Source organism: Vespa mandarinia, chromosome 14, assembly GCF_050613455.1.
Source record: "Vespa mandarinia isolate Hongniang chromosome 14, ASM5061345v1, whole genome shotgun sequence".
In the NCBI taxonomy this organism is placed as follows: Eukaryota; Metazoa; Arthropoda; class Insecta; order Hymenoptera; family Vespidae; genus Vespa; species Vespa mandarinia.
In genome coordinates this window covers 2,002,707-2,028,976 of record NC_140823.1, presented here as the reverse complement: position 1 = coordinate 2,028,976, position 26,270 = coordinate 2,002,707, and the positions used below count along the sequence as shown (strand labels likewise).

The following is a 26,270-nucleotide window of genomic DNA, read 5'->3' as shown; positions in this document are numbered from 1 at the left end:
TTTTGTAAAGATACCTTTATATCGCCATTAGTTTATTGCATTTTGATGACCATGAAATCTATTTGTAATAAGTAAATATTACTTTTAAGTGTTTTTTTGTTAAACTTTTTAAATAAAACTTATTATAATATTGACAATGATATAACAAGTTTTTTAGTTGCAGCATTTGTCTAATTATAATTATCATATAAACAATACATTAATAGATTTCTATTCCTTATATATAAAAATGTACAAATTTTTTATTTTATAGGGTGACAAGATGATGGAGATCAAATATTTGATTATTGCTGTTCTTATATCTGCATCTATTGTAGATCTTGCAATAGCAGATCCTAGAATAGAAGATTTGAGTAAACAAATAGTAGATCACTCTGTACAAGGTATAAGTAAACAAATGATATAAAAATCAATATAAATAGATGTAATTTTTTTTGTTTATATTTTTTATTATATTTCAGATACAATTATTAATTTAACTGAAAATGGTTGTGAATGTATACGATATGATTGTGGATGTTGCAAACATATAGAATGGGATACCATTAATATAAATGGATCGTGTTAGTAATAAATATTAATATTATTAATGCATATTAATAATATATTTATATTTTGCTTATTACAAAATATTATTTTTAGTCTGCGGAAATGCAACTTATTTGGATCAAGAATATGGCTTTTCTGTAACTGTGACTTATAATACTATTATTATAATCAATGAAACAGTATCAGGTAATCTTAATGAAAATTTCTAATTGAATAAATACATTCTATATATACATAATGTATATTTGAATGTATACGTTTTTACAGCAAGAAATCCACCACCGATTTGCTACGCTTTTTTACATTTGTCAAAATTTCCAAAATTGCCAATATTGACAAATGAAATTTGTTTACGCCTTTATGACATAGATGTAAGCAAAGTAGATATTCATATATGTTTTGAAATAACAATAAAAATGTTACTAGTAAAAGAAATAGTAATACCACTAGATTGCATTACTAAAAAATTTAAATCGCCAAAGGAAATATATAAAGGACATCCTAATGTCCTAATGGTATAATTTTATATCAATGTTATATATTATAAGCTACAAATATTTGTATTGTATCTGAAGTATATATTTTGAATATTTACATTTAATTCTGTTAATGTTAACATAATGTATATCTATTATTTTAATTGTATCAGTAATTAATAAATATATTCGTTACATTTATAATCCATGTATTTACTAATAATAAAAAAAGATTTCTTACAATAAAAATTTTTCTTCATATAAAAGCAAATAAAAAAGTAAATCGTAAACTATAAATTGAATAGATAATGTAATGTATTGTGAATATGTTGAATATGCGTAATATGTTGAATAGATAATGTATGTAATATATCTAGTTCAGCATTGCGATCAGAAGCTTTTTCCATTCGGCGGAGCAATCATTCTGTAAAAAAGAATAAGTGAATATCGTTGATAAAAAAAATATCGTAAAAAATAGTCAGATCATTATTCGCACACGTGCATGTTTATTAAAAACAAATATAGATATTACATTTGTGAGACACGCGAATGATTAATACTTAATATTAAGGATGCATGATTGAATTGCTCTCAGATAAGAAGAAAGTCACCGTGATCTTTCATTAATTCAAAAGTGCGATCAGAAGCCGTTTAAAGTCATCGCTGCAGTCGTTCTGTAAATGGAAACAAAGATTTTTGGGAAAAATTAAAGTTTTGCGTTAATATGAAAGCAATCGTGTGTGAAAATTTATACAAATCTTTCTTTTTTCATATACATATATCTGTGTGTGTGTTTATATATATATATATATATATATATATATATACACACATACACACCACGCCGAATGTCATTCATACGCATGCATGTTCCAAAAATAAATTACAATTAGTATATTTTGTTAATGTACACACATGTATCAATGTTAATTAGATGTATTAATCCTCGTGCTACTACCATATATTTTTATTTATCGAAGCCCCTGTGAGAAAAAGTTATAAGTCGGATAACGTAATGACTAAATGCTAATCGATATCTTCGATAAAGTAATGCAAATTGAAAATACAAAATATTACTTTCTTTTCTTTATTTTTTTTTGTTTTTCTTTTTTTTTCCTTTTTTTTATAGTAGCTCACAGCCTTTGTTTTGTAAAAAGGTTTCGATTAATCTTTTCTCTTGAAAGTTTTGTATACAATGTAATTTTAAAGTGCAGACCAGCATGATCTATAAATGCGATTATCTGCACTTTATTCGAGGTGGGACAAAGAAGGGGGCGGGGGGAAAAAAGAAAAAGAAAAAAAAACGAAACGAATAAAAAAAAAAAGAAATATTGGAACACGCACACACATACATAATCAAATCTTATTCACCCTCAATCATGAGAATCATATTGAGAAGAAACTAATTAACTTAAAATTTAGAAGAGATAATCATTACGTATCATCCATGGTATTAAAATACGATTTAAAAGCAAAAAGGAGATGTTGAACGATCAAAACGTTTTCATCCGAGTAGGGCAAGCAAGAGTCTCTTGTAGTCACCGGAAGTGTCATCCTGAAATTTATGGAAATTTATGGGAAGGTAGGAGATATATAGCGCAAGTGTGAGAGTTAAAAAAGAAAAAAGAAATAGTCTATGTAAATGATGTCAATGCAATGAACAAATAATATGCGGTTTTATATATATTTATTATATATATATATACATGCATATATATGTGCATATATACATATATATATATATATATATATATATATATATATATATATATATACATAGTTTAGTGAAAATGAAGATTATCAACATCATTTAAAAAAATTAATTAACTTACATCGATGTCACCTGCAAGCGATGTCCCATAAATTTTCTGATAATCCTCCTTGATGTCACCCAAATCAATTTCCGATCGTGCTACTATTATTCGTATTAACGTTGAATCAGTAGTACCAATTCCGTTCATAGCTTTGTATAGTCTTTCAGCGAAGTACGAGGTTTTATCTCTGGCGCATTTTACTGAAAAAAAAAAAAAAAATAAAAAAATAAAAAAATAAAAAAAAAATAAAAAAAATAAAAAAAAAATAAAAAATCAGTCTACGAAGAAAATCTTTTTTTTTTTCTTCTTTTTCTTCAAATTCTACGTCGTATTCATCTAATTAATGGCAATATTTCCTTACCAACTGCTAGATAACCATCTTCAAGAGAGCCTGAAAATTCTTGTTTGATAGCTTCTTCCAATGAATGACCAGCCAGGCGTTCATATTCTTTGAAAATTTGTCTTAATTGTGGGAAACTTCTCGTGATCAATACAGAATTAAATGTACTCTCATCCGTTCCCCATTGTTCTTCACCAGCGGCTAAAAGTTTTTCAGCATCCTCCGTAGCGGCCGCAACGTCGACTTCCGAACTTTCATCTCTGTTTGCCTGAAATAACATTATCAAATTATATAAATTATAATCAATTATAATCAATTATAATCTATTAATATCTTTTTAACTTACACATGACAACGAAACAAGGAGTCTCTTGAAATGACCGGAAGTATCGCTTTTGAGATCATCCTCCAAATCAGTATCGTATACTACATGTATATATATACATATAAAATGAAAAAAAAAAACAAAAAACAATTAATTTTCTTCATTTCGCCAATAACATTTGATCTAAAAAAAAAAAAAGAAAAAAAAAAAAAAAAAAATTAAAGGGAATAAGAAAACTTACGCTCTTTATAAACGGCAGCTATAGTTTTAACCCCATAATTGCTTAAAGATGCTAATACTTCGATGAGAGCACCTTCGTCCGTGCCCATTCCAGAAATTGCATCGTGCAATTCTCTTGCATAAAATTCTGGAAGTGGTGTCATCAAGGCGATAATAGCTTTTTCAAAATTACCGCCAAGCTCGGACTTCAATTCAGAGATAAGATCTTTCCCGTACATCGTTTTAAATTTTTCAGCGATTTCAAGACGCTGAACGATTCCACGATGGGCAAGTACATCGATAATGGCTTGTTCGTCAGTACCAAAGCCCTTCATTGCCGTTCGTAAAAGAGTCGCATCTTCCTCGGAATTAAAAGGATCAGCCGGGTAGACGGTTGGCGTGCACTATGAAAATTCGCGGGATATTTAAAAAATAAAAAAATGAGGAAAGAAAAAAATTCTTTCGTATAATTGAACTTTGTTCATTCGATACGTATGATAATAAAAATATGAATATTTAATATATATATATATAATATATATATATATATATATATATATATATATATATATATTATATATATGCTGGTACATACCTGCACGTGATAATATTGACTGGGAGACATCTCTTCTTTTATCTCTAAAAAAATACAAGAGAGAATAAAAAAAACAGGAATATTAAACGATGTTCTTATAATATTATCTCCTTATGCGCAATAATAATCATTCAACAGAACAAATATCAACTATGGCGAAAGTTTCAATTATCTAAATAATCTGATTGATTTAATTCATAAACTTGATTACTTAAGTCACTTTTTTAAATATTTTATTTCCTTTGAAATATACCTAAAAGATTCATATATATATATATATGTATATATGTATATGTAAATCGAGCTTTTATCAAATTACTATCTACTATTATCAAATTATTTTAATTACGTATCATTTAACGATCTAAGAATGTATAAACTCTCGTCTTTCAACGTAACACGAAACACCGGACATTATCGATCGACGGATATCATCCTATTCCTCGTAATTACGAGGGCGAGGAGGTAAAATGTGTGTCAGCAGGTTTCACAGTAACACGCAAGGTCATCGATCTTTAGTAAAATAATTGAATTAAAGTAAAAAAAAAAAAAAAAAAAAAAAAGGGGGGGGGAGAAAGACGAAAAAAACGATAATACAAAATAAACATCGAAACAATGATTGATTATTCTTTTAACAAAACATTGACGCGTATCGATTAAAAAATAAGATGCGACAATAATTTTATAACCTCATCGATTAATATTCGAATATTATACGTGGTACGATTGAAACGTAGTCCGCCATTTTGGTTCTTTTTCATCGAAGAGAATTAAATTGTTGTACTTTGCGCATCGTTCGCGAGGGAAAAGAGAAAAAGAAACGAAAAATAGAACAAAAAAAAAAAAAGAAAGAAAAAAAATGAAAGAGACAAGAAACAAGAAAAAGAAACTTCCTTCGTATTACGACTTTTGGATTTGAAAATAAATAGAACGAATTATTATTCTCTGGGTGTGGCTTCCTTTACCTTCTTCTTTCGTAGTTAGAAGACGCAATCTTTTCCAAACACCGTTACCGGTACCAACTCGTCGCACGAACTGTCGGTTGCTATGTGTACTTCATACGGTATAATGAAACACTGGACCAACTGTGGAGAGTGGGGAGGATAGCAAGAAGAAGAGGAGAAAGAGGAGGAGGAGGATGAGGAGAAGGAGGAGAAGTAGGAAGAGAATAAGCAGTAGTGGAGAGAAAAGGAAAGGAAAGGAAAGGAAAGGAATTCAGAGAAGCCGGCGGATTCGTCAAGCTATTCAATGACAAATATAAAATGTATTATTTAATCTTGTTGGTATTTATGTTTTCTCTATTGAACAGTTATTTTTTCATATGACATTCTAGAAGTCAAGTTGAGTTTGAATTGTTGAAAATTATCATTATCTTGATCTTTTATTTTCTTTTTTTTCTTTTTTTTTTGTTCAAAGTTACTTTTGAAGTGTGACTCATGTTAATAGAGTATTATATAATGTAATATTATTGTTTGTAAATAGAGAAACTATCTATAATTCAAGTCTCTTAAATTGATAAACATTGACACCATAGTATATAAAATAATAACTAACATAATAAATAATAAACGTTCTATTGGTTGCAATGAAAACAAGTTCTAACGTGGTATATTAATATGTTACGTATTGGATAAGATTAATTGTATGATAGAGGTATTGATAACAATACGTTAGTATATATACATATATATATATATACTATATATATTTTATATATATATATATATATATATATATATATATATAGTGTCTAAAGTAATAAGTGACAAATGTTCTGTTACAAATTATTAATCTTTTTATTTATCACGTTGTTGTAATAAAAACGAACTCTAAAATAGGTACGTTGATACGATGATATTGCATAATTTATATAGATATTTTTTGCAGATATTTCTTATCTATATTTGATCAGAATTATCGTTGATCTAATTGTCATAAAAATTATTATCGAAATTTTTAAAGATGATGGTAATAGAAAAAAAGATTTGAAAGAACAATTAAAAAAGTGTAATAAAAAAGTGAAATGTGTCGATCAAATAAATATTAATTTATTAAAATTATTTCTTATAATTTCTAAAGTTATATTTAAAATATGATTATCTATCTGTCAATGGTATAATGGCATCATTGTTTAAAAATAGAAAACTCATTCATAATGTATATAACTAAATCACGACCGTTTAGAAAATGAATTATATAATAAAGTATTGATAAACATTGAAATTAAAGTATATAGCGTAATAAGTAATAAACGTATTAATTGCAAATTTGTACTTTATTTTTTTTTTTTTCTTTTTTCTTTTCATCTATCGCAACGTTATATACGACGTAATAAACGAACGAATTATATCAGTTAGTTATAAATAATAAATCAGATAATTAATAATAAAAGTATTATCGTAAAACACATTGTTATCCATCATCACGTTGTTATATGCACGATGATAAACAAGTATCTTCAAAACACATTATATCGTTATCGAATAGAACTAATGGAAAATTATAAATATATATTTTATTTATATTCGAAACATTCGCCATTGTTATCGATCGAATTCTCTCGCGATAACGATTTATTTTCAATATTTTGTGTAATAAAAAAGCCATGAGATAAAGAACTAATTTGGAAAATTAATAGAAAAATTAGTGATAATTAAAAAAAAAATAGAAATAATTTCTTGTGCGTTCACCTTTAGTGACTTTCCGGGTAATCGATAAATCGAAGACCTTAGAACGAAAATTAGATTTTAAAGTTAACCGTATGAACGATCATCGACGATGAACCGGTGTAGACTGTAAGCACGAAACCGAGAGACTGAAATCTCGTCGGACATGTTACGAATGTAATGTGTGACGAAGGATAAAAGTGGAAGAGGAAAAAAGATGAAAATATGAAAGGTGGGATCGTCGACGACGACTACTCTACGACGTAACTTTGGTCGATGACGCGGCAGAGCCATGTTTTAAGATAGATACAGAAAGACAAAGAGAAAGAAAGAGAGAGAGAGAAAGAGAAAGAAAGAGAGAGAGAGAGAAAAAGAGAGAAAGAGAGAAAGAGAGAGAGAGAGAAAAAGAGAGAGAGAGAAGAAAGAGAGAGAGAGAAAAAGAGAGAGAGAGAAGAAAGAGAATATAAGAGTAAAGAGGATAGAAGAGAGAACGTATCGGCGCATTGGCAAATTCGCCAAACCGGCGCCAATTGGAAACTGCAAGAAAATAAGGACAAGGAGATTGGATGATTCATCGTACTATAGTAAACGAAGAAGATAGAGGAGAGAGAGAGAGAGAGAAAGAGAGGAAGAATAGTTATATGTGACGTATCATTACGTTAAGAGAATTGCATTAACTAGTTTCTTTTTTTCTTATTGATTAATACTTTTTCTACATTGTAACTACGATTTTAATATAAAAGAATACATATGTATGTGTATATATTTGAATACATGAATGAATGTATTCTTTTGTCCTTTGATAAATTAGTTTTAATTTTTGAATAAGAATTTTCTCTTCAGTGATATTATCCCTAGGATTGGTTACGCCAATAAGGCTCTTCTTTGAAATAATATCTTTTTGGTTGGATTTATATATTATTTAATAAATCAATTGTTTTATTTTTATTAATAAAACCATTGTCATATTTTTGGCTATCGAGCTTTCATAAAAAAAAAAAAAAAAAAAAAAAAAAAGAAGAAAGAAGAAAAAAGAAACAGTTATATAACAAATAAAACAAAATAGAGTTTTGCAAATCTTAAGAGTGAAATGCAACAATAAAATAATAAAAAATAATATCAATTTATAACGTTTAATATTGTGTGTGTGTGTGCGTACCTGCATGTATGTGTGTGTGTGTATGCGTGTGATTTTTTTTGCAATTCTCTTTCATTCAAAACAACTTTTTTGAATGAACTATCTTCGATGCATTTAATACACACTTCTGTGGAAATGAATCAGGGTAAATACGCATATGTACGCCCCTATATATATATATATATATGTATAATACATCCAGAATATATGTTTCGACCTACAATCACAAGTGACGTGACCAGTTATTTCTTTGATATGAATAATAAAATACAATTCGTAATATGAAGATGACGTATTTGAATAAAAAATAAAAAAAAAATTCTAAACATTCTTAGAAATTAATATATATATATATTTAGATCGATCGTTAGTCAATAATTTATGCACGACTCATTGAGAATAGAATCATTGTTATCTATGACGCTATGTTTATGACGTGATAATTCGTAACACGTAAGATACGTAAAATATATACACAGTATGAAATCATACGTAACAAGATATACGTATGATTCATTATAAAGAACTATTTTATTTACTTATCTTAATTCCTTTTACAATGATTAACGTTACGCGTTTCTCTATTTCAAAACGTATAAATATATAAGAAGGAAGCTACCGATATAATTAATATTCTTACGTAAGTACATTTAATTAAAAATATATTGAATAATTAGAAATATTAATAATACAATAAAAAATTATTTCGTTACTATAATATCCTTTTGAAATTTCTTTATCAATTTCGTAATGTAAAAATGACTTTATCGACAATAGCGCCATTATTAGTAAAACGTCAAAAATTAAAAGCTACAAACAAGATATGTAATTTAAATATTTTACGTTATTTATAATTTATATGAATATAATATATTTTTAATAATAACATTATTATATATTTGTACTTTATCGAAAGAGATATTCATCAATTTAAAATGAATATTAACAATATATTTCGTTTATTATTATCGATTGTAAAGGATTAATAAAATAATTCGATAAAAAATTAAACTACCAGAGAGAGCGCAAATCGCAGTGACTTCAATCGTATATACAGTATTGATCAATACATTAGAGTAGTTCACGGATGTTGATTATATGTCGTGTTAGACATAAAAATCTGTTAGCAGATAAAAATGTAGATAATTTTGAAATTTAATATTATTTTATTAAAGGCAGCTCTTTCTCTATATCTCTCTTTTTCTCTTTCTCGTTTTTTTCACTATTTATAATTTTTTTAAATAGAAATTCTTAATCTTCTGAGAAGTTAGAGAAAAAAAGGAGTGAAAATAAGAAATTGTTTATTCCATAATGATTTTTTTCAAGACTGCTTTATTTTTTGGACTTCTAATACTCGTAAGTGCTGGACGAGAATATCAAAAGAAAGACATAATTGCTCTCAGAGAAGAAGTGCGATCTATGTTTGATCATGCATATTCCAGTTATTTAACTTATGCATATCCTTATGACGAATTGAGATCACTTAGTTGCGATGGTTTTGATACATGGGGTAGTTTTTCATTAACGTTGATCGACGCTTTAGATACTTTAGCTGTTATGGGAAATTTTTCAGAATTTCGTCGTGTAGCCGAGATAATAAGTGATAGGGAAAATTTTGAAGCTAATATTAATGTATCTGTTTTTGAAACAAACATACGAGTGGTTGGTGGACTTTTGAGTGCTCATTTATTGTCACGCAAAGCTGGTGTACCTTTAGAACCAGGATGGCCATGTAATGGTCCTTTGTTACGTCTTGCTGAAGATATGGCTAAAAGATTACTTCCTGCCTTTGATACACCAACAGGAATGCCATATGGAACTGTTAATTTGAAATATGGAGTTCCTGAAGGAGAAACAAGCATTACATGTACAGCAGGCATAGGTACCTTTCTATTGGAATTTGGAACACTTTCTCGTTTAACTGGTGATCCTCTTTATGAAGAAGTTGCTATGAATGCTTTAAAAGCATTAAATCATTATAAATCTAATATTGGATTAGTTGGTAATCATATTGATGTTTTGACTGGTCATTGGACTGCTCAAGATTCTGGAATTGGTGCAGGAATTGATTCATATTTTGAATATTTAGCAAAAGGCACGCTATTGTTCCAGGATCCATGGTTAGCTGCAATGTTTCATGAACACAAAGCTGCTATTGAAAAATATATTCGCAGAGAGGATTGGCATTTATGGGTTTCTATGACAAAAGGTCAAGTGACCTTACCAGTGTTTCAATCTTTAGATGCTTATTGGCCTGGTATATTAAGTCTGTTTGGAGAAATTGCAGATGCCATGAAATCTTTACATAATTATCATCGTGTTTGGAAACAATTTGGCTTTACTCCAGAATTTTATAATATTCCCCAAGGTGAAGCTGGAACAAATCGAGAAAGTTATCCATTAAGACCAGAACTTATAGAATCTGTGATGTATTTATATAGAGCAACTGGAGACCCATATCTAATTCAAGTAGGAGTTGATATACTTAGAAGTTTACAACATAGTGCTAAAACTAAATGTGGTTATGCAACCATTAATGATGTACGTGATCATCGAAAAGCAGATAGGATGGAATCTTTTTTTCTTGCTGAAACAACAAAATATCTTTATCTTCTTTTTGATCCAGACAATTTTATTCATAACAATGGACAACAAGGGGATGTAATAAAAACACAATGGGGTCATTGTATTGTTGATTCTGGTGGATATGTTTTTAATACAGAAGCACATCCCATTGATCCTGGTGCATTATATTGCTGTCGCAGGATACAAAATATGTTACCGGATAAAATAACTTCAGATAAATTTTTTACAAAATACGATTTAAAAGAAGAATACAATACAAAAGATACAATTCATAAAGATGATAATATAAATAAAAATGAGACCAATAATTTTGTTGAAATAATAAAATTATCACAATTGAGACATAAACCTACAAATGAAGTAAAAGATAAAAAGTATGAAAATGTTGAAACATTATTTATGCAGGAATTTCTTTCTGAAAATGTTTCAAAAAATGAAGATGAAACTAATAAAAATAAAACCCTTCATTCTGATTCCCCAAAGATGCAAGTTATAGCAGAACCAAATGTAATTTATAAAGCTGACGATAGTGAAACTACAGATACTTTTGAGACATCTATTACTTCAAATGATCAATATGATTCTACAACAGTTCAGAATAATTCAAAACTATCTAAGAAAGCAATTAGCAATCAAATTACAAGATTTGAACCACAAATTATGTTAGAAAATATTAGAAAAAAAAATATGTATCCAACAAATACTACAGCAAGATTGATGTATCAGACTTTGTCTTGTCAGTCGCAATCATTCCTACAACGAATATCTATTATAGGAGAATTCTTTTAATATTTATTTCAAAAATTTTACTTGTATAATTTTTAGTTTTTTATTCTATTCGTTCAGTAAATCTTTCTTTAATTTTATTGTTAGTTTAATCGTATTAAAAAAATATGTTTTTTCTAATTTAAAAAAAAAAAAAAAGAAAAAAAATAAATAAATAAATTCATTTTTGAAGATATATATATATATATATATATATATATATATATATATATATCTGTTGTATAGTAGTTTTTAATCTGAACTCTAATGACTATAAGATTATAATTGTTATTTGAAATATAAAAAATATATTGCAATATTGTAATGTCAAAAATTTCATTGATCAATGTAGAATAGAGGCTAAATATTTTCATTGTATTTGTAAAGAAATTCATTATTGACTTTATCTGTGGTAAGACAATTTTTTATATAGAAATACTGATAAAGTCGTTAATGAGCTTCCAATTGAATATTAGTAAATATGTAAATATTAAGAAATATTAAGTAAATATGTTATAATTAAAATTATTTAACAGAATTGACGAATTCGTACGCAGATATACGAATTGAAAAAGTATTTCAAATTGAATATTTATAAGTTTTTAAATAGATGCTTTTTTGTTATAATTATTTTCACCATGCGTTTATTTTTGCGAAAATTTATCTATCGTTTATATTTTGTTTCGTAACTAATCAACACAGAATTTTGATTAATAATATCATAAATCAATATTATTTAAAAATTTTACTCTAATTTTTGACTATAGAGTATCGTAAGCATGTTGACCCGTACTAATATACATATGCAATTACAAACTTCATTAATGAAGAGAATTAACACATTAATGACAGGTATAAATTATAAATAGTTTCAGGAATACATTAGCAATTTTATGGAGTATATTTTGATTGATGATAATAAATGATATTTATATCAAGAATATATGTAATATCCGTAGGTAATATCAGAGCAACAAAACGTTCGGAAGTAAAGAAAGAAGAATCGGAACGTATGAAACAATTTCATGAGAAACTTAAATTAGAACCGATACCACGTATGTAAAAATATATATATAATTTAAATTTATTGAAACATTAATATGTCCTAAATATAAATATTTATTTATCGTTAATTTTTATATATTATTTATATAAATAGGTGTACAACCAGGTGAACGTTTCGTCGATTTGGTTTTGACAGAAACTGATCCTGAAACTGGAGAATTAATCACAGATAGCGAAAAGGAACCAACCAAATGGGGTGATTGGCAAATTGGTGGAAGGGTGAGCGATTTTTGAGCACAAAATACTTTTATATCCTACTTTCATTCAAAGATATAAATGTATATCCAAAGTACAAGAAAAAATAACAATCTCAGTTCAACGTTAACTTACAAAATTCATATCAATGTATATCTTATTTGATAAGTAAATAATAGTACTTATTTTTTTTTGTTCTAAATACACAACTACAAGTTATATTTTTATGGTGTTATGGTTGTCAATGCTAGGTGAAATGATATACATTAGATTTTCTTTTTTTAATTTATTAATTAAATATATAATACGGGAAATTCAATATTTAATTTATAGATAAATTTTTATTTCATAAAATCTCGAAATATGCGTACTGAATACTCTATAAGTACACAGAGTAGAAAAATTTGTAATTAAAAATTTGAGTAACTGACTAAGTATTAAAAGAAAGTTCGAAATTGAATGACATATATTTATATATGAAATATATCATGAACGATTTATTATTTATAAAAATAATTTGCACTTGAATTTTATTAACGTTTAATCTTGTGTACTATCAGTAAAAATGAATGTACATAATTATCTTATTTATTCATTTAAAGAGTCATATATATTCGTCACATTTACATTTTCGATATATATACATATATATATATATGTATATAGACTTTCTAAAAAAGTACAGAAAAATTAAAACATATTAGCCAAAGATATAAATATTCTTTGAAATTACTGTACAAATCATTTCAGAAGCTCATTAAATTTTGTATTTAATCTTCTGAAAATACATTAAACAAAAATAGATTATTAAATCAAATTAACAAAAGATCTATTAATAAATATTTTCTTATGGAAAACTATGTATCAAACTCCCCATTTCTATACTTTTTTTATTTAATATAATTTAAACAAAGATTAAATAAAAAAAAGTTTTCTAATGTTAGGATTTTGCATGAAATGAACAATACAAGAGTACTTCTCAAGTTGTAGTTTTATAGCATGTAATACAGAAAATACAAGATCTTATTCATGAGAAGTAAAAAATAAAACTTAGCAAAATATTTACATAAAATATTTTTTTTTCTTTTTTTTTCTTTTTTTTTTTTTTTTTTTTTTTTTTTTTATAGGAAGTTCTCTATAGTCTATGCCCCTTGTTTTTGTTTTAAATAGTGCAAAGAGAAATATTTGTCAAATCTTATTATCTCTGTGTAAAAAAGTACATTTGGCTAATCCAAGCATTACCTAATATAAAAATTTCTATGGTAATGCATAATAGATTAAAAATATTTGTATAAGTGTAAAATTTCATTTTATAGCTATGGCAATAAGACATATTATTTAAAATTTTCAAAAGAAAAATTAAATATTCTTAAATAGTAATGAAAAAATTAATCAGGAAATCATAATACATAAATATAGTATTATTGAAACCATCCGCGCTTGTCAGTCTTTCATCTAGCATCGACGGACCTATTAACTGTAGTTAAGGTAGCATCGACGGATCTATAAACTGTAGTTAAGGTAGCATCGAGTTGTTAAAAATTACAGATCTTAACGATTTATAAACTATAAAGTTTTATTGATAGCTAACACATCCCGCATCATCATATTTCTGAGTGTCCATAAGGCATTCACCACATTTCCATGGTTGCCCACACCATTGCCCAACCATTCAGCAGGTAATTTTGTTATATCAGGAATTTGGGTATTTTCAGGAGTAGCATTCATTTGTTTATCCCAATTTGATATGTACCGGTTTTCTACATTTAGTCCTTCAATATACCTGCGGATCAATTGTGATATTATATATTTATGTTATTTATTTAAGTTTGATCTCGTTTAAGAATTAATTTTATGTTAGTAATGTGAATCAATATTAAGTAATTATATTCATTATAATGATTGTACATTTTTATAATGTACAGTTTTACCGTAAATATGCATCCGAATGTAATACTCTACTCGGCCTTGGAGGAACAGCAACGAACATTGGTTCAGGCTGTTTGGTAGCTGGTATATTACTGGTTTGTGTTGCTGCAGCCGATGTTTCTAATGCATATCGATTATGAAATAATAAATATTTTCTAGCATTTTTTTTCAACATTTATTAAGTACTCTTTACCTGTTTCCATTGGTGGAAGTATCGTAGGACCTTTCGAAGCCATGTAGTTTCTAAAAAAATGTGAATTAATGAAAATTCTTTAAATTTATAAATTAAATATATTTTATAAAATAGTAGAATTCGTACTTGCTCCTTTCGGACGGTGGGATGATACGTCCATTTGCTTTAAGAATATGTACCTCTTTAACGTGTCTTGCAAGTCTCTGTACACTTGGAAATGGTGGTACAGATTTTTTAGTACGACCACAACCACGCCATTGACATTGAAAATCAACATCTATTGAATACAATGAACGGTATATTATAGATTATAATATTATTTGATATGATTTCTTGAGTATTTCTTAAGCATTTACCAGGAGCAGCATTTGTAAAAGATGATTGTACATGTCCATTTTGTTCAGCGATACAATGATCAATGCAATCAGTCATATCTTCAAATTGCCAATCACAGTTGTCCCAACAACATTCATATACTACATCTTGTAAAGCATTTGATCCAACTGTAATAGATGATCCTTTTAACTGTCCTCCATCTTCATTCATTTTAATAGCTCTTTCTTCCCAAGCTTGTTTCTCTCCTGCTGGTAGTTTTCTCCACTGAAATATATAAACCATTATTTACTATTTATAATATTTTTTTTTTGGTTTATGTACATCATAAAAAACGAGTTTGAAAGGATGATTAAGTATGCGAGAGATCTCATTTCAACATTCTTAAATATTATATGTATATATATATGTATATTTTATGTATACACACGTTCATTCAGATTAATTATTATATTGCATACTTTTAACCCTTAAAATATTTTTTTCTAATAAAATAGAAAATAATTATGAATAAAGAAATAAATACCTCATTGCCAACTATTCTGCTAATCTCTCCAAAGGATGACTCGGGATTGTTTTGCGTAATCTGCGTTCGCATTTTACTTGAATATAAAATATAGCCCGTAACTAATTTTTTACCCGCCGTTTTCTAAACAGAAGAAAACAAATTATAATGCCATCGTACATGAACAAATATTGCCTGTATACCTTCAAGAAGAGCACATCCAATTTTGGATCTAATGTTGTTAGAGAACGAAAATTCAATGGTGCAAAAACACAAAGTATGCTGGCATATTTTTTTAAATAAAAATAAAGTGTAAAAATGAAAATATAACACGTGACAATTTGGTAAGCAAATAATTTCAATGTAAGGCCTACCTTTTTAGATGATACAGGTGTCTGAATATTGGAGAGCACCGGTTGAGCTTCAGTAGATCCAACGGACGGTGGACCACCAGCATCCATGCTGTCCTCCCCAACTCCTACTCCTACTCCCACTCCTAATCCTACTCCCATGCCTAGTACATCAGGTTCCAGCTTCGGTAACAATGGCGATGCTTCCTATACCATTTATGTTTTGTTACCTTCATTATCCGTTACCGAATGTTATGTTATTTGTTAAGTCTTCAATATATAATCTTACACAATATTACAAACAACGGAATACATTTTAACATAGGCTTTGCAATTGTTATCCTTTTGTATTAAAATATGCATTATGTATTGAATTTAACTATTTTTTTTTCAATAAAACAGCTCAAGCCCCAAGAGACTATATATATATATATATATATATATATATATATATATATATATATATATGTATATTAAAATATATATATATATATATATTATTTTAAAGATATGATAAATCAATTCAAGTTTAATTTGCAGTATAAAGATTAGTATCTTATGCACTCCATTTAAAGCAATTTTTTTTCATTTCTACATGTGTGTGAATCAGGTTAGAGCGACATGGAAGCAAGAACTTTTGGTGGTGTTGTATATCTATTACATATTTAACAATATAAACCCAACAGGTGCTCTGAATTTCTTCCTTGTATCTAAATTATTGCTCACCCTATAAGTGCTATGTGTAAAAACATAACTGCACATAATAATAAAAGAAAATAAATATGCCGGCATAAAATAACATCATGCATATTGACAGATTGATACATCAAGTTATATTAAGAATAATAATTTTTTTTTCTTTTATTTATTTTTTAATTTATTAATAATTTAATTATATTGAAAGTTAATTTGTTGTATCAATCCGTGTGGTATTAAATACATGCAATTTTGATGTTGCTTCCCTCAGGATAGATAGTACAATTTTGTAAATTAGTAATTACCATTTCAAACTGAGCTGAACTGGGCGTGACGGACTTGACTTGATTTTGCGTCTGAGCCACGTCACCCGGAACCTACAACACACGCATTACATGCCAAGCAATAATTTTATAGTTAGTTGCGTATAAGAAGGAAGCTGTACATTGTTATTTTTGATCTATCTGATTTTAAGGTGTCATTAATATTTAAGTTAATATATTCTACATGGAAGTACACTCACTTTAGCAGGATTAATTGGTCTCCGGAAGAAATAAATTTCATCTTCTGTAACGGTAGCACTATGATTAAATTTTTTTAATCCTTCTTGATTTAGTTTCTTCATTAAATTTTTACTTTCATCATAAAGAGATTCACAAATATATATATCATCTTCTGGAATTTCTGTTGGTCGACCTGTAAATTATTATTAGTTTAGTAATTTCACTAAACATATTATTGCATTTATATGTTGTTTTAATTAAAGGTTTTATTAATATTATATATTATTTTATATACATACTGCATATATATTCTCCATAATCGAGGACGGCACATTTTCCAACAATTGCAACAATAGGGTGGGTACCATCGACTGTAGATAGGAATAATTCTTGTTTATAAAATAATTTAGTAGGCGCATGTGGAACTTCTCCTGGCATTAATAACCAAGGACCTTTAAAATAACATTTTCCACTGCAAAATATTAAATATTTTTTTTTTTAAAGATATTTCTTTCCTTTTCAAATTATTGATGAATTTTATAAATATTTGTACATACTCTTTCGTTGCCCATATTGCATCAACTTGAGCTATTTGTTGTCTGCCACCATCTGTTGCCACATAAACAAAATCTCCAGTTTTTACAGATCCGGCACACGTATTATATTGTTCATAATATGTATTTTCAGTATCATCTGGATTGTATAATATCACATTCTACAATATAAAAGGGGGAAGAAAAAAAATGGTTTGTGCAATAAAATTATAGAAATATTAAAATTACAATTTAAATTAATTAATTACATACAGGCCTTTCTTTTTCTGTTAATTTCTCTCCCTCTTCTAATTCAGCAATTTCTTCTTTATGTTTTTCCAATCTTTCTTTATATACGGAAATAACACGTTTTGGTTCTAAAGGCTTTTCTCGTGGGATTAATTTTAAATGATCTGGATCAAAATTCCATACTTTGATTTTTTTAAAAGCTCTTGCTTTTGTAGAATACCTAGATTCGCATACATATACGTCTTTTTCCAAAAATCCTTCTGGTTGCATTCTAAAATAATCTTTTACACTTAATACACAACATCTGCCTGCAACTTTAATTAATGGCACTGCAACATGAGCATCGCTTTTAAATAATTCTTTATCAAGAAATTTTCTAGATGCAACATGATAGGTTTCACTCGGCCTGTAGAATAAATTTCCATATAACATTTGTTGTCCTTCTGTATTGGTCCAAAGACGTTCTATTAATACCACGCTATATTCCATCCCTCTTTCAGTTGGTTCTATATAAGCAAAATCACCAGCTCTATATACTTCTTGATTAAAACTCATAGATCCTCCACCATCGTTATGATTACCCTCTGTATTGGTATTTGTTTCAGAATCCTAAAATAACATTTAATATAATATATTTTCATATTTATTATTATATTATTATTAATTTTTGATAAATATACAATAACATTACAGACTTTAGTTTCATTCCCATCACAACTTTCATCTTCATTAGGCATGGTTAATTCTTGTTGATGTTTAACACGTTTCAATTCTGCTACTTGTGCAGAAAGATCAAGAAGTGTATAGTTTAATGATGGGGAATGTAACAAATCTCCTCCGCGTGTTATTTCATCACGTGTCCGAAGAAAAAATGCTTGTAATTCAACGCTATCCTCAAAGGGTTGAGAATCTGTACGTGAGAGTCTTCGTGCTCGCTCTAAACATATGAATACGTCTTCTTGAAATCGATCCAACCTTTTATAAACACCTCTATCTAATCTTCTTTTAATTAAATCCAACGATAAACCTCGTATTCTGTAATAAAAAAACAAACATTTATTAATAATTTTAAAATAAATTATATTAATAAAAAAAAAAAAAAAATATATATATATATATATATGACATACTTTTTTCCCTCTATAATATCATGTTCTGGAAGTTCGGCCATAGAATCTGAATAACATCTTCCTTCTTCATCTTGATGATTATAAAGAGCTGTAAATATCGTAGCTAATATTTCTTGAATCGCCGCAGATACGTCCGGTACACTTTCGTCGTCCTCACTCAATTGTAATTTAGTTTGTAATACTAGCCGTTGGAGAATTAAAGCATCCTGAAATTTTATTTGACCTTAATTGCTTTTATAAACAAAGGATATTCTTAATATTTAATATTTTGTTTCTCATGAAATCTAAAAATGTCTTTGCTAATTGTAGATATTTACTTCTGCTTCGTTTTTTTTGTATTTTTTTCTTGTACGCTGATCTACATCTTTGTCTCTTAATAACCTTATAAAACACGGTCGAACTTTTAAAGGTTTGTGATTACTAACATTATTTAATTGTTGGATATAACCTTGATTGTTCATTTTTTTTAAGTCTTTAAGTATTCAATACAGATCAGACAACTAGACCACAATGGAGTATTAATTAATTTGGAAAACTTTCACGTTAACATTTGAACCGAGAATAACATTTTGACGCATTTGATATATGTAAAAACAGAATTGATTTCATTTTTTCATTATTTTGTTATAATTTGATGATCGCAATTTTTATTAATTTGCACGATTATTAAACCGACGATAGCACGAAGGATGCGGATTGTACGTAACCTCAAACCCTTTATCCGTAAACAGCCTAAGCTTTCCATGTTTTAGCGCGAAATTTCAATCCAAGTATTGGCGTTTATCGTTTCGTATTCTGCATAATTACGAACAATAAAAATTATAATAATTTTCAATTGTTCAATATTAAATTTGTCAGTTTTTATTTTAATAAAAATTAATTCAGTTTTAGTTGGAGTAAAAATAATTTTTTTAATGTTTATTTAAAAAAAGAAGAAAAGGAGGAAAATATTAGTTATTTGATGTGTGATTTTTTTTTTGTATAATGGAAATAGCTCTTCCTAAAGTATTTTTAGTTATAAATTGTATAATTTTAATTATAATGTGATTAGGTTAATAAAATCACATTAAACTTCATACATTTTATAAAAGATTTTTGCTTTTCTGAGAAGTGAGATAAATAGAATATTAGAAATGTTTTTTTAATAAATGCAATTATTGACAAATGATGATGTAATTAGGAATTTCTTTTAGTTACTTACATAAACAATTAAATAATTTCTATGATCTGGAAAAATACAAACCTTATATATTTGAGAATCAGGTTCATTGTATTTGCAAGCATTATCAAACATTAATATAAAATCTGACACCAATTCATCCAGACTATCATATCCATTATTTTTTAAACTTGATGCTATTTTTTCCATGTTCATTGGTTGTTTAATAACTTCATAATAATCTGGATATTCATTTTTATTTGGCAGTTTCATAAAAATAAGAGACAATTGTCTCCCTTTTGCATCATGGTAATCTTTTATAGTGTCATACATAGTTCGTAATTTTTGTAAATGTAACGGTACTACCTTCTTTGGTCTCCTATATTTGGTTTTGTAGAAATTGTGAATAAAATATTACAGAAGGCAATATATAATTAAACTCTGCTTTATATTATCATTGTATTCATTATATATTATAAATCAAATATATATTAAAATCTTCACATACCCAACGTTCCTAGTAGGCGTAGAAGCTGTTGATTTAGGTTTAATTAATTCAGGTAAAGGACCTAACTCTTTTACCTTATCCATTAAAACTTTTTCTAATGTATTTGCATCCTCATATATTAAAGAACCTTCCTCATTATACTGACGACAATTATTAAACATTAACTAAAAATGTTGATTATTATTTATTTAATAGATTATATTCACAATTGAGGAATTAGAATTAATCTATATTAATTTATTTTAATGGGATACCTTAAAGTCTTGAATCAATTCATTTTCATTTTGATACTTTTCTGCTTTTATATTAGCTTCAATGGCTAACATATCTATAGGTTCTGCTATTACTTGATAATAATCTGGATATAATTTTTTTGAAGGTTTCTCCATAAACATCAACATTGGTTGTCGACCACCATCTTCGCACTGAAATATTAAAGATTTTATACTAACTGCCATCGATACATTTAGCCCAATTTGGAATTACTTACAACGTATTCTATGACACATTTAACTAAAGCATATAAACGCTTTTTCAATGGTATATTATCCTTGTATTTTCCCCGAGTTAAAAGATTAGATGCTCGTTTAATAAGCTTTGGCTGTTGCGAACTATTTTCAGATTCGCTATCTGAATCTGAATCCTACAAATATTAAACAATAAGGAAATATAATATAAAAATTTAATAAAAAAGATTAATTGTTACTAGTAATGATCGAATCAAAAGTAATATTTAAAATTTTTATGTAATAATATTAATGAGATACGTATAGTTATAATTGATTTTGAAAGTATGAGAACAAAAAAAAAGAAAATGTAATTACTTACCTTATAATAACTTTCATTTACCTGATCAAACTCTAATAATTCTTGTACTTTCTCTTGCATTATTTTTTGTAATTTTACAGCACACTGTAGAATAAAAAAAATATATATATATGTATAATAGTTTAGTCATAGAATATTAATATTGATTAAAAAAAATATAAATATGGTGATTACCTTGTATAGTCTAGAAGTATGAATATTATATTTCTTAGCATTTTCAAACATTATGTTCATATCACCCGCAACTTCACTTACAGTACCATATTCGCCTTTCTGTAAGTTTTTATTTTTTATTATTATTATTTTTTTATACATATATATAATATATAGAAAGAAAAGTAATCATTATATTGTGAAATTCATAATAATTTCTGATATATACCTTTATTTTTGTACGAATTTGTAATAGAGATATAGGATTTTTAATCATCTTATAATAATCAGGATATAATCGTTTCGATGGTAATTTCCAAAAATATTCACTCATTCGAACACCTAAATAAAAATATTATTATTAATGTTAATATATAATATATAATTTTATATTTTATTTATACTATGTAAATAATTATTTAATAAAATACCTTGATTATTAGGAGCCGTTCTAATAGTTTGAAATAGTTGCCATTGTGGATTATCTGCTTCTTCTGTTTCTGGAGATTCCTCTTCTTCGTCATCACTTTCTTCATCTTCATCTGGTAATAATGCTGTTTGTGCTATCAGTGATTGAGCCATTGTACGACTTCCTCTTTTACTTCGCGTTGAAGGTGCTGTACTAGTGATTTTTATACTATTATTTCCCAATCCGGTATCTTGTCTCTTTGCAGCTGTTGTAATAATTTTCTTTAAAAGTTTAGCATCCTTGTAAATTTGCGAACCCGGCTCATTAAAATGACACGCATTTCTACACATTAACATTAAATCCTTTTCCATATCTCCAATTCCGTTATATGCACCTTCTTGAATTTTTCTTGCAACAGTTTTTAAATCCACCGGTGTTTCGATTACATCATAATATTCTGGATACAACTAAAATATTTTTTAACATTCTAAACAGTGTGTATAAATTATATTAATCGTAAGATAAGTAATGTGATCATGAAATAAACCTTTTTAGATGGTTTTAATTGAAACATTGTATGCAATGGCCTATTATTGTCAGTAGGATCTGTAGCTGTCATAACTGCTGCAAATAAATCTTCAAATTGTTGCATAGTTTCTTCATCAGGATTTGTAGAACTTTCAGAGGTATCTTCTGCGTCGTCTTGCTTTAAGGTAGCTTTACGTGCCTAACAATGAAAATATTGATTTACTTTATTGCTGTATAAGTTTTATTATATTTTTTTCTTTTTTTTTTAAATGACTACTCACCAATCTACCAACTTTTAATATTAATTTTCCTTTAGGCTCTGGATCTTCATATTCTTCCATAATACGATTTTTGGTGTTCGTACATAGTTCCCAAAGTTCAGTGGCATCTTTGTACTCTGGAGATGTACGCTAATAGAAAAAGATTAAATTGAAATATATAGTTTTAATATTAATTGAGAAACAAATATTTTGTATTATAGATATAATAATAATATATGTAAAATAAATGAATAAAAAAATATGATAAAAGAAATAGAAACTCTTTTCCTTCTTTAATAATACCATATAAAAAGCTTTGGCATTGTTGACCATGAGTTGAATATCTGCAGCCAAATCATCCATATCACGATATTCATCGGTTTTTAATTTTTGTTGAACTTTCAGGAGATCTATTGGATTTGATACTACTTCATAATAACCTGGTTCTTGTCTACGTTTAGGCACACGTATAAATGCATCACATAATAACGTTCCATCTTCTTTCTTTTGATTACGAAGAACATCATACAATTGTTGGCACAAGTCACTCTGTATAAAAATTATGTATACATTAGTACATATATTTATGTTTGTATATGACAATAACAAAAAAGATTTTTATTTTAGCACAATAAAAAGTAAAGAGATTTTTTTATGTAAATTCATAACATGATTAATAATTAAAATACAAAGGTAAATAAATATAGAATAATGTAGATTTATATAAAACTTACAGGATCCAATTTTTTTCGCCTTTTTGTTGGTTCAGGCGGTAAGTCTTCTCCATCATCCTCTGTGCCACGACTTGCAACAGATGAAGTTCTACGACGCTTATTCATCTTGCCAGATCTTAAAACACATCAATGGCAATTATCACCATATTTGCAGAAGTACAGATAGCATTAGCTTGTACAGTTTCAAATGGAATATTATAAAAGTAAGTTCTTTAACTAATAAGAATATACACAGATGAGGTTCTTGAACTTATACACTCTCAACCTAAACTGTAATGTAACAATAGTATGAGCGCGCGTGTATACAGTTGATGAATACAAAAAGATGAATATTTGAATATTTGTATATCATATACACACCACGTTTTTATATAAAATACACTCGAACGTATAGAGATTCTAACGAGCTGATATTATGTACGATGATAATCGTACGCATAGCACGGCGGCCACAGCTAAGAAAATTTCGCCGCCATGATAAGTCGCCACTGTGCTTTAAAATGCATGACTTCAGAAAATTACAATTTTCAAATGATATCTCTTACGATAAAAGAATTTCACAGATGAAATGATCAAAAGAATATTTTCGTTTGCACTTTTTAATCATCGACGTACCAACGTTGAAACATTTTTGGCATTTGTAACCGTACAGTTTTCAACTAGAATTTGCCGCCATAACGTAAACCAATCTGCGTTGTCGCAAATCGTACGGTCAAAATTTCCCCTTGATCTCCATGTGGCATAACATTTTTCATACTTTTCGACTCTCACCTTTATTTCAAAATTATTACGAGAGCTTGTACATTAATAATCTGCATGTAAAAGTATTCGTATTTTAATTTACTCCGTTAATTACGTTTTTCACCTGTAATCAACGATGACACACGACTTGGACGACGCCATGCCGTAATCACAGCAATCGTCTGTTTAAAACAATGCGCACCCTATTATGATTATCGTTAACTATCTCAGCCATTTCGTTTCAGTGATGATAAAGGTGTACAAATTAATTTAAAGTGTACGCTTTATTCGTTTCTTTTTTCTTTCCTTTTTGTTTTCTTTCTTCGATAATTAATTTACCAGCAAAGAATAATATTTCCGTTCAATCTTTTTTCTTTTCTTTCTTCTTTTTTTTTTTTTTAAAGTCGCACGAATTAAAAACTTTACCAATTATGTATTATCGATAAAATTAAAACGATCGAAATTAATTAAAAACATTACATTAATATCATTAACTTTTCCATTAAAACATTTAATCGTAATTTTACAATGATGAGTTCTACAATACCGACGGATGATAAGAAATTTATCGCAGCGCTACTATTCATAGATAATTTAATATTATCATCGCGTCGATAAGGTAGAACGTCCTATCGATAATAAGTTTCGATGCTCAATAAGATTCAATGATTTTTTTAAATTTGTTTACAGTGATACGAGTTAATGATATTCGAATCGGACAGTCAGCTGGGACATTATTTTATAATACATAATTCTAAGAACATATTTTACATAATTCTAAGAATATATTTTACATAATCCTAATGTAATTCTTATAGAAAAATATAGAAATAATTACGAACTATAGATATTTTTTTTTTATTTTTTTTTTCCATTAGACAAAACAGAAAATTACAAAGAAAGATTATATAAAAAGTTCGAAAGATGTTAGAAATATAATAATAAAAATTTATTCGATAAGTAAATAAATTATAACTGAGAACAAGTAAACTATTTTATAATCAAGTTCGTTAGGCTTCAATTCCGTTTTCTTCTTTAGACGAAGTTTCTCTCTTTCTCTCTCTCTTTCTCTCTCTCTCTCTCTCTCTCTCTCTCTCTCTCTCTCTCTCTCTCTCTCTCGTAGGCTTCTTGATAACAAATTGGAATTACTGATAATTTTAGTTTAGTTAGTTTAACGTTGGTTGTTAACGAAACTTACTAGGTTAATTGAATTTATCTAGCTACGCGTAGAAATCTATGCGCAGAAATTTAACTGGAGCAAGAGATCATTTCGTAGACGACGCAGAGGGATTTCTAGGTAGTTTGATAATGGGTAGAGGAAAAGGAAATGGTGAAATGAATCGAAAATTATTACCATCCTCGAATATTATTTAATATCCAATTAATTTCAAATTGCATGATAGTCATTGTTCCTGTAAGTACCTATAGGTATGAGAATTATTTACGAGAATTTCATAAAAAGCGTTTATAGCAAATCTGTTAATATCCTTGTCAAAAAAGGATTCACGTTAATCAGAGATACGACTAATTTCTCTTTCTCTTTTATTCTCTTTTATTTTCTCTCTCTCTCTCTCTCTCTCTCTCTCTCTCTTTTGTCTTTTATTTTTCTTACGGCATTTTTCACGTCGATCATTTTCAATGCACGCTTTTTCGTCGCTTGTTAAAATTCTCGACAATTTTTCTGCTGACTTTTCGACGTCGTACAATATAACACGGTTCCCTGTTACTGTCATTTACGCTGATGCAAAAACTAGATGCGTGTCCTCTGACGATTTACCAAGCCGCCAATGCGAATC

General features: G+C 27.8%; 5 protein-coding genes across 24 annotated transcripts; 3 read left to right on the top strand and 2 right to left on the bottom strand.

Annotated features, from left to right (window-relative positions):
* The first annotated feature begins 254 nt into the window (after positions 1–254).
* On the top strand, positions 255–1,150 carry LOC118440206 (uncharacterized). Its single transcript, XM_035862897.2, has 4 exons — positions 255–383; positions 462–563; positions 643–735; positions 817–1,150. The coding sequence occupies exons 1-4, from the start codon at positions 263–265 to the stop codon at positions 1,068–1,070; spliced, it is 570 nt and encodes a 189-aa protein (XP_035718790.1). The 5' UTR covers positions 255–262; the 3' UTR covers positions 1,071–1,150.
* A 67-nt stretch (positions 1,151–1,217) lies between these two features.
* Positions 1,218–7,168, bottom strand: LOC118440205 (annexin B9). Of its 10 annotated transcripts, none has more exons than XR_014982973.1 (9): positions 7,009–7,168; positions 5,284–5,559; positions 4,319–4,362; positions 3,746–4,127; positions 3,526–3,605; positions 3,201–3,447; positions 2,858–3,039; positions 2,397–2,580; positions 1,218–1,449 (listed from the first exon to the last, which is right to left on the bottom strand). XR_014982973.1 is itself a non-coding variant. In XM_085661341.1 (9 exons), the coding sequence occupies exons 3-8, from the start codon at positions 4,346–4,348 to the stop codon at positions 1,649–1,651; spliced, it is 972 nt and encodes a 323-aa protein (XP_085517467.1). In that variant the 5' UTR covers positions 4,349–4,362; positions 5,284–5,559; positions 7,009–7,168; the 3' UTR covers positions 1,218–1,449; positions 1,637–1,648. The 10 variants fall into 10 exon arrangements, 5 of the variants coding, with proteins under 5 accessions (XP_085517467.1, XP_035718787.1, XP_035718786.1 ...); XR_004837784.2 differs by having other exon boundaries at positions 2,464–2,580; XR_004837785.2 differs by lacking the exon at positions 2,397–2,580 and adding an exon at positions 1,558–1,699.
* Positions 7,169–9,278: 2,110 nt separating this feature from the next.
* Edem1 (ER degradation-enhancing alpha-mannosidase-like protein 2) lies at positions 9,279–11,584 on the top strand. The gene has a single exon (XM_035862890.2). The coding sequence runs from the start codon at positions 9,434–9,436 to the stop codon at positions 11,495–11,497; it is 2,064 nt and encodes a 687-aa protein (XP_035718783.2). The 5' UTR covers positions 9,279–9,433; the 3' UTR covers positions 11,498–11,584.
* A 174-nt stretch (positions 11,585–11,758) lies between these two features.
* Positions 11,759–22,386, top strand: LOC118440207 (uncharacterized). 4 transcript variants are annotated; one of them, XM_035862899.2, is made up of 4 exons: positions 11,759–12,325; positions 12,433–12,528; positions 12,633–12,757; positions 22,246–22,386. In XM_035862899.2, the coding sequence occupies exons 1-4, from the start codon at positions 12,253–12,255 to the stop codon at positions 22,255–22,257; spliced, it is 306 nt and encodes a 101-aa protein (XP_035718792.1). In that variant the 5' UTR covers positions 11,759–12,252; the 3' UTR covers positions 22,258–22,386. The 4 variants fall into 4 exon arrangements, with proteins under 4 accessions (XP_035718792.1, XP_035718793.1, XP_085517469.1 ...); XM_035862900.2 differs by lacking the exon at positions 22,246–22,386 and adding an exon at positions 21,201–21,392; XM_085661343.1 differs by lacking the exon at positions 22,246–22,386 and adding an exon at positions 14,320–14,449 and having other exon boundaries at positions 11,760–12,325.
* polybromo (protein) lies at positions 13,851–24,644 on the bottom strand. Of its 8 annotated transcripts, none has more exons than XM_035862883.2 (27): positions 24,094–24,644; positions 23,734–24,003; positions 23,303–23,548; positions 23,021–23,149; positions 22,759–22,938; positions 22,234–22,678; positions 22,032–22,144; positions 21,824–21,922; positions 21,650–21,733; positions 21,312–21,464; positions 21,076–21,246; positions 20,822–20,985; positions 20,398–20,692; positions 19,155–19,360; positions 18,720–19,059; positions 18,049–18,633; positions 17,800–17,957; positions 17,542–17,714; positions 17,263–17,435; positions 17,045–17,116; positions 16,068–16,250; positions 15,715–15,837; positions 15,212–15,455; positions 14,982–15,132; positions 14,856–14,905; positions 14,665–14,782; positions 13,852–14,516 (listed from the first exon to the last, which is right to left on the bottom strand). In XM_035862883.2, exons 2-27 carry the CDS (start codon positions 23,836–23,838, stop codon positions 14,300–14,302), a joined length of 4,977 nt encoding a protein of 1,658 aa, XP_035718776.1. In that variant the 5' UTR covers positions 23,839–24,003; positions 24,094–24,644; the 3' UTR covers positions 13,852–14,299. The 8 variants fall into 8 exon arrangements, with proteins under 8 accessions (XP_085517465.1, XP_035718776.1, XP_035718777.1 ...); XM_035862884.2 differs by having other exon boundaries at positions 23,734–23,848; XM_035862885.2 differs by having other exon boundaries at positions 23,734–23,848; positions 24,349–24,644.
* Between the last annotated feature and the right edge of the window lie 1,626 nt (positions 24,645–26,270).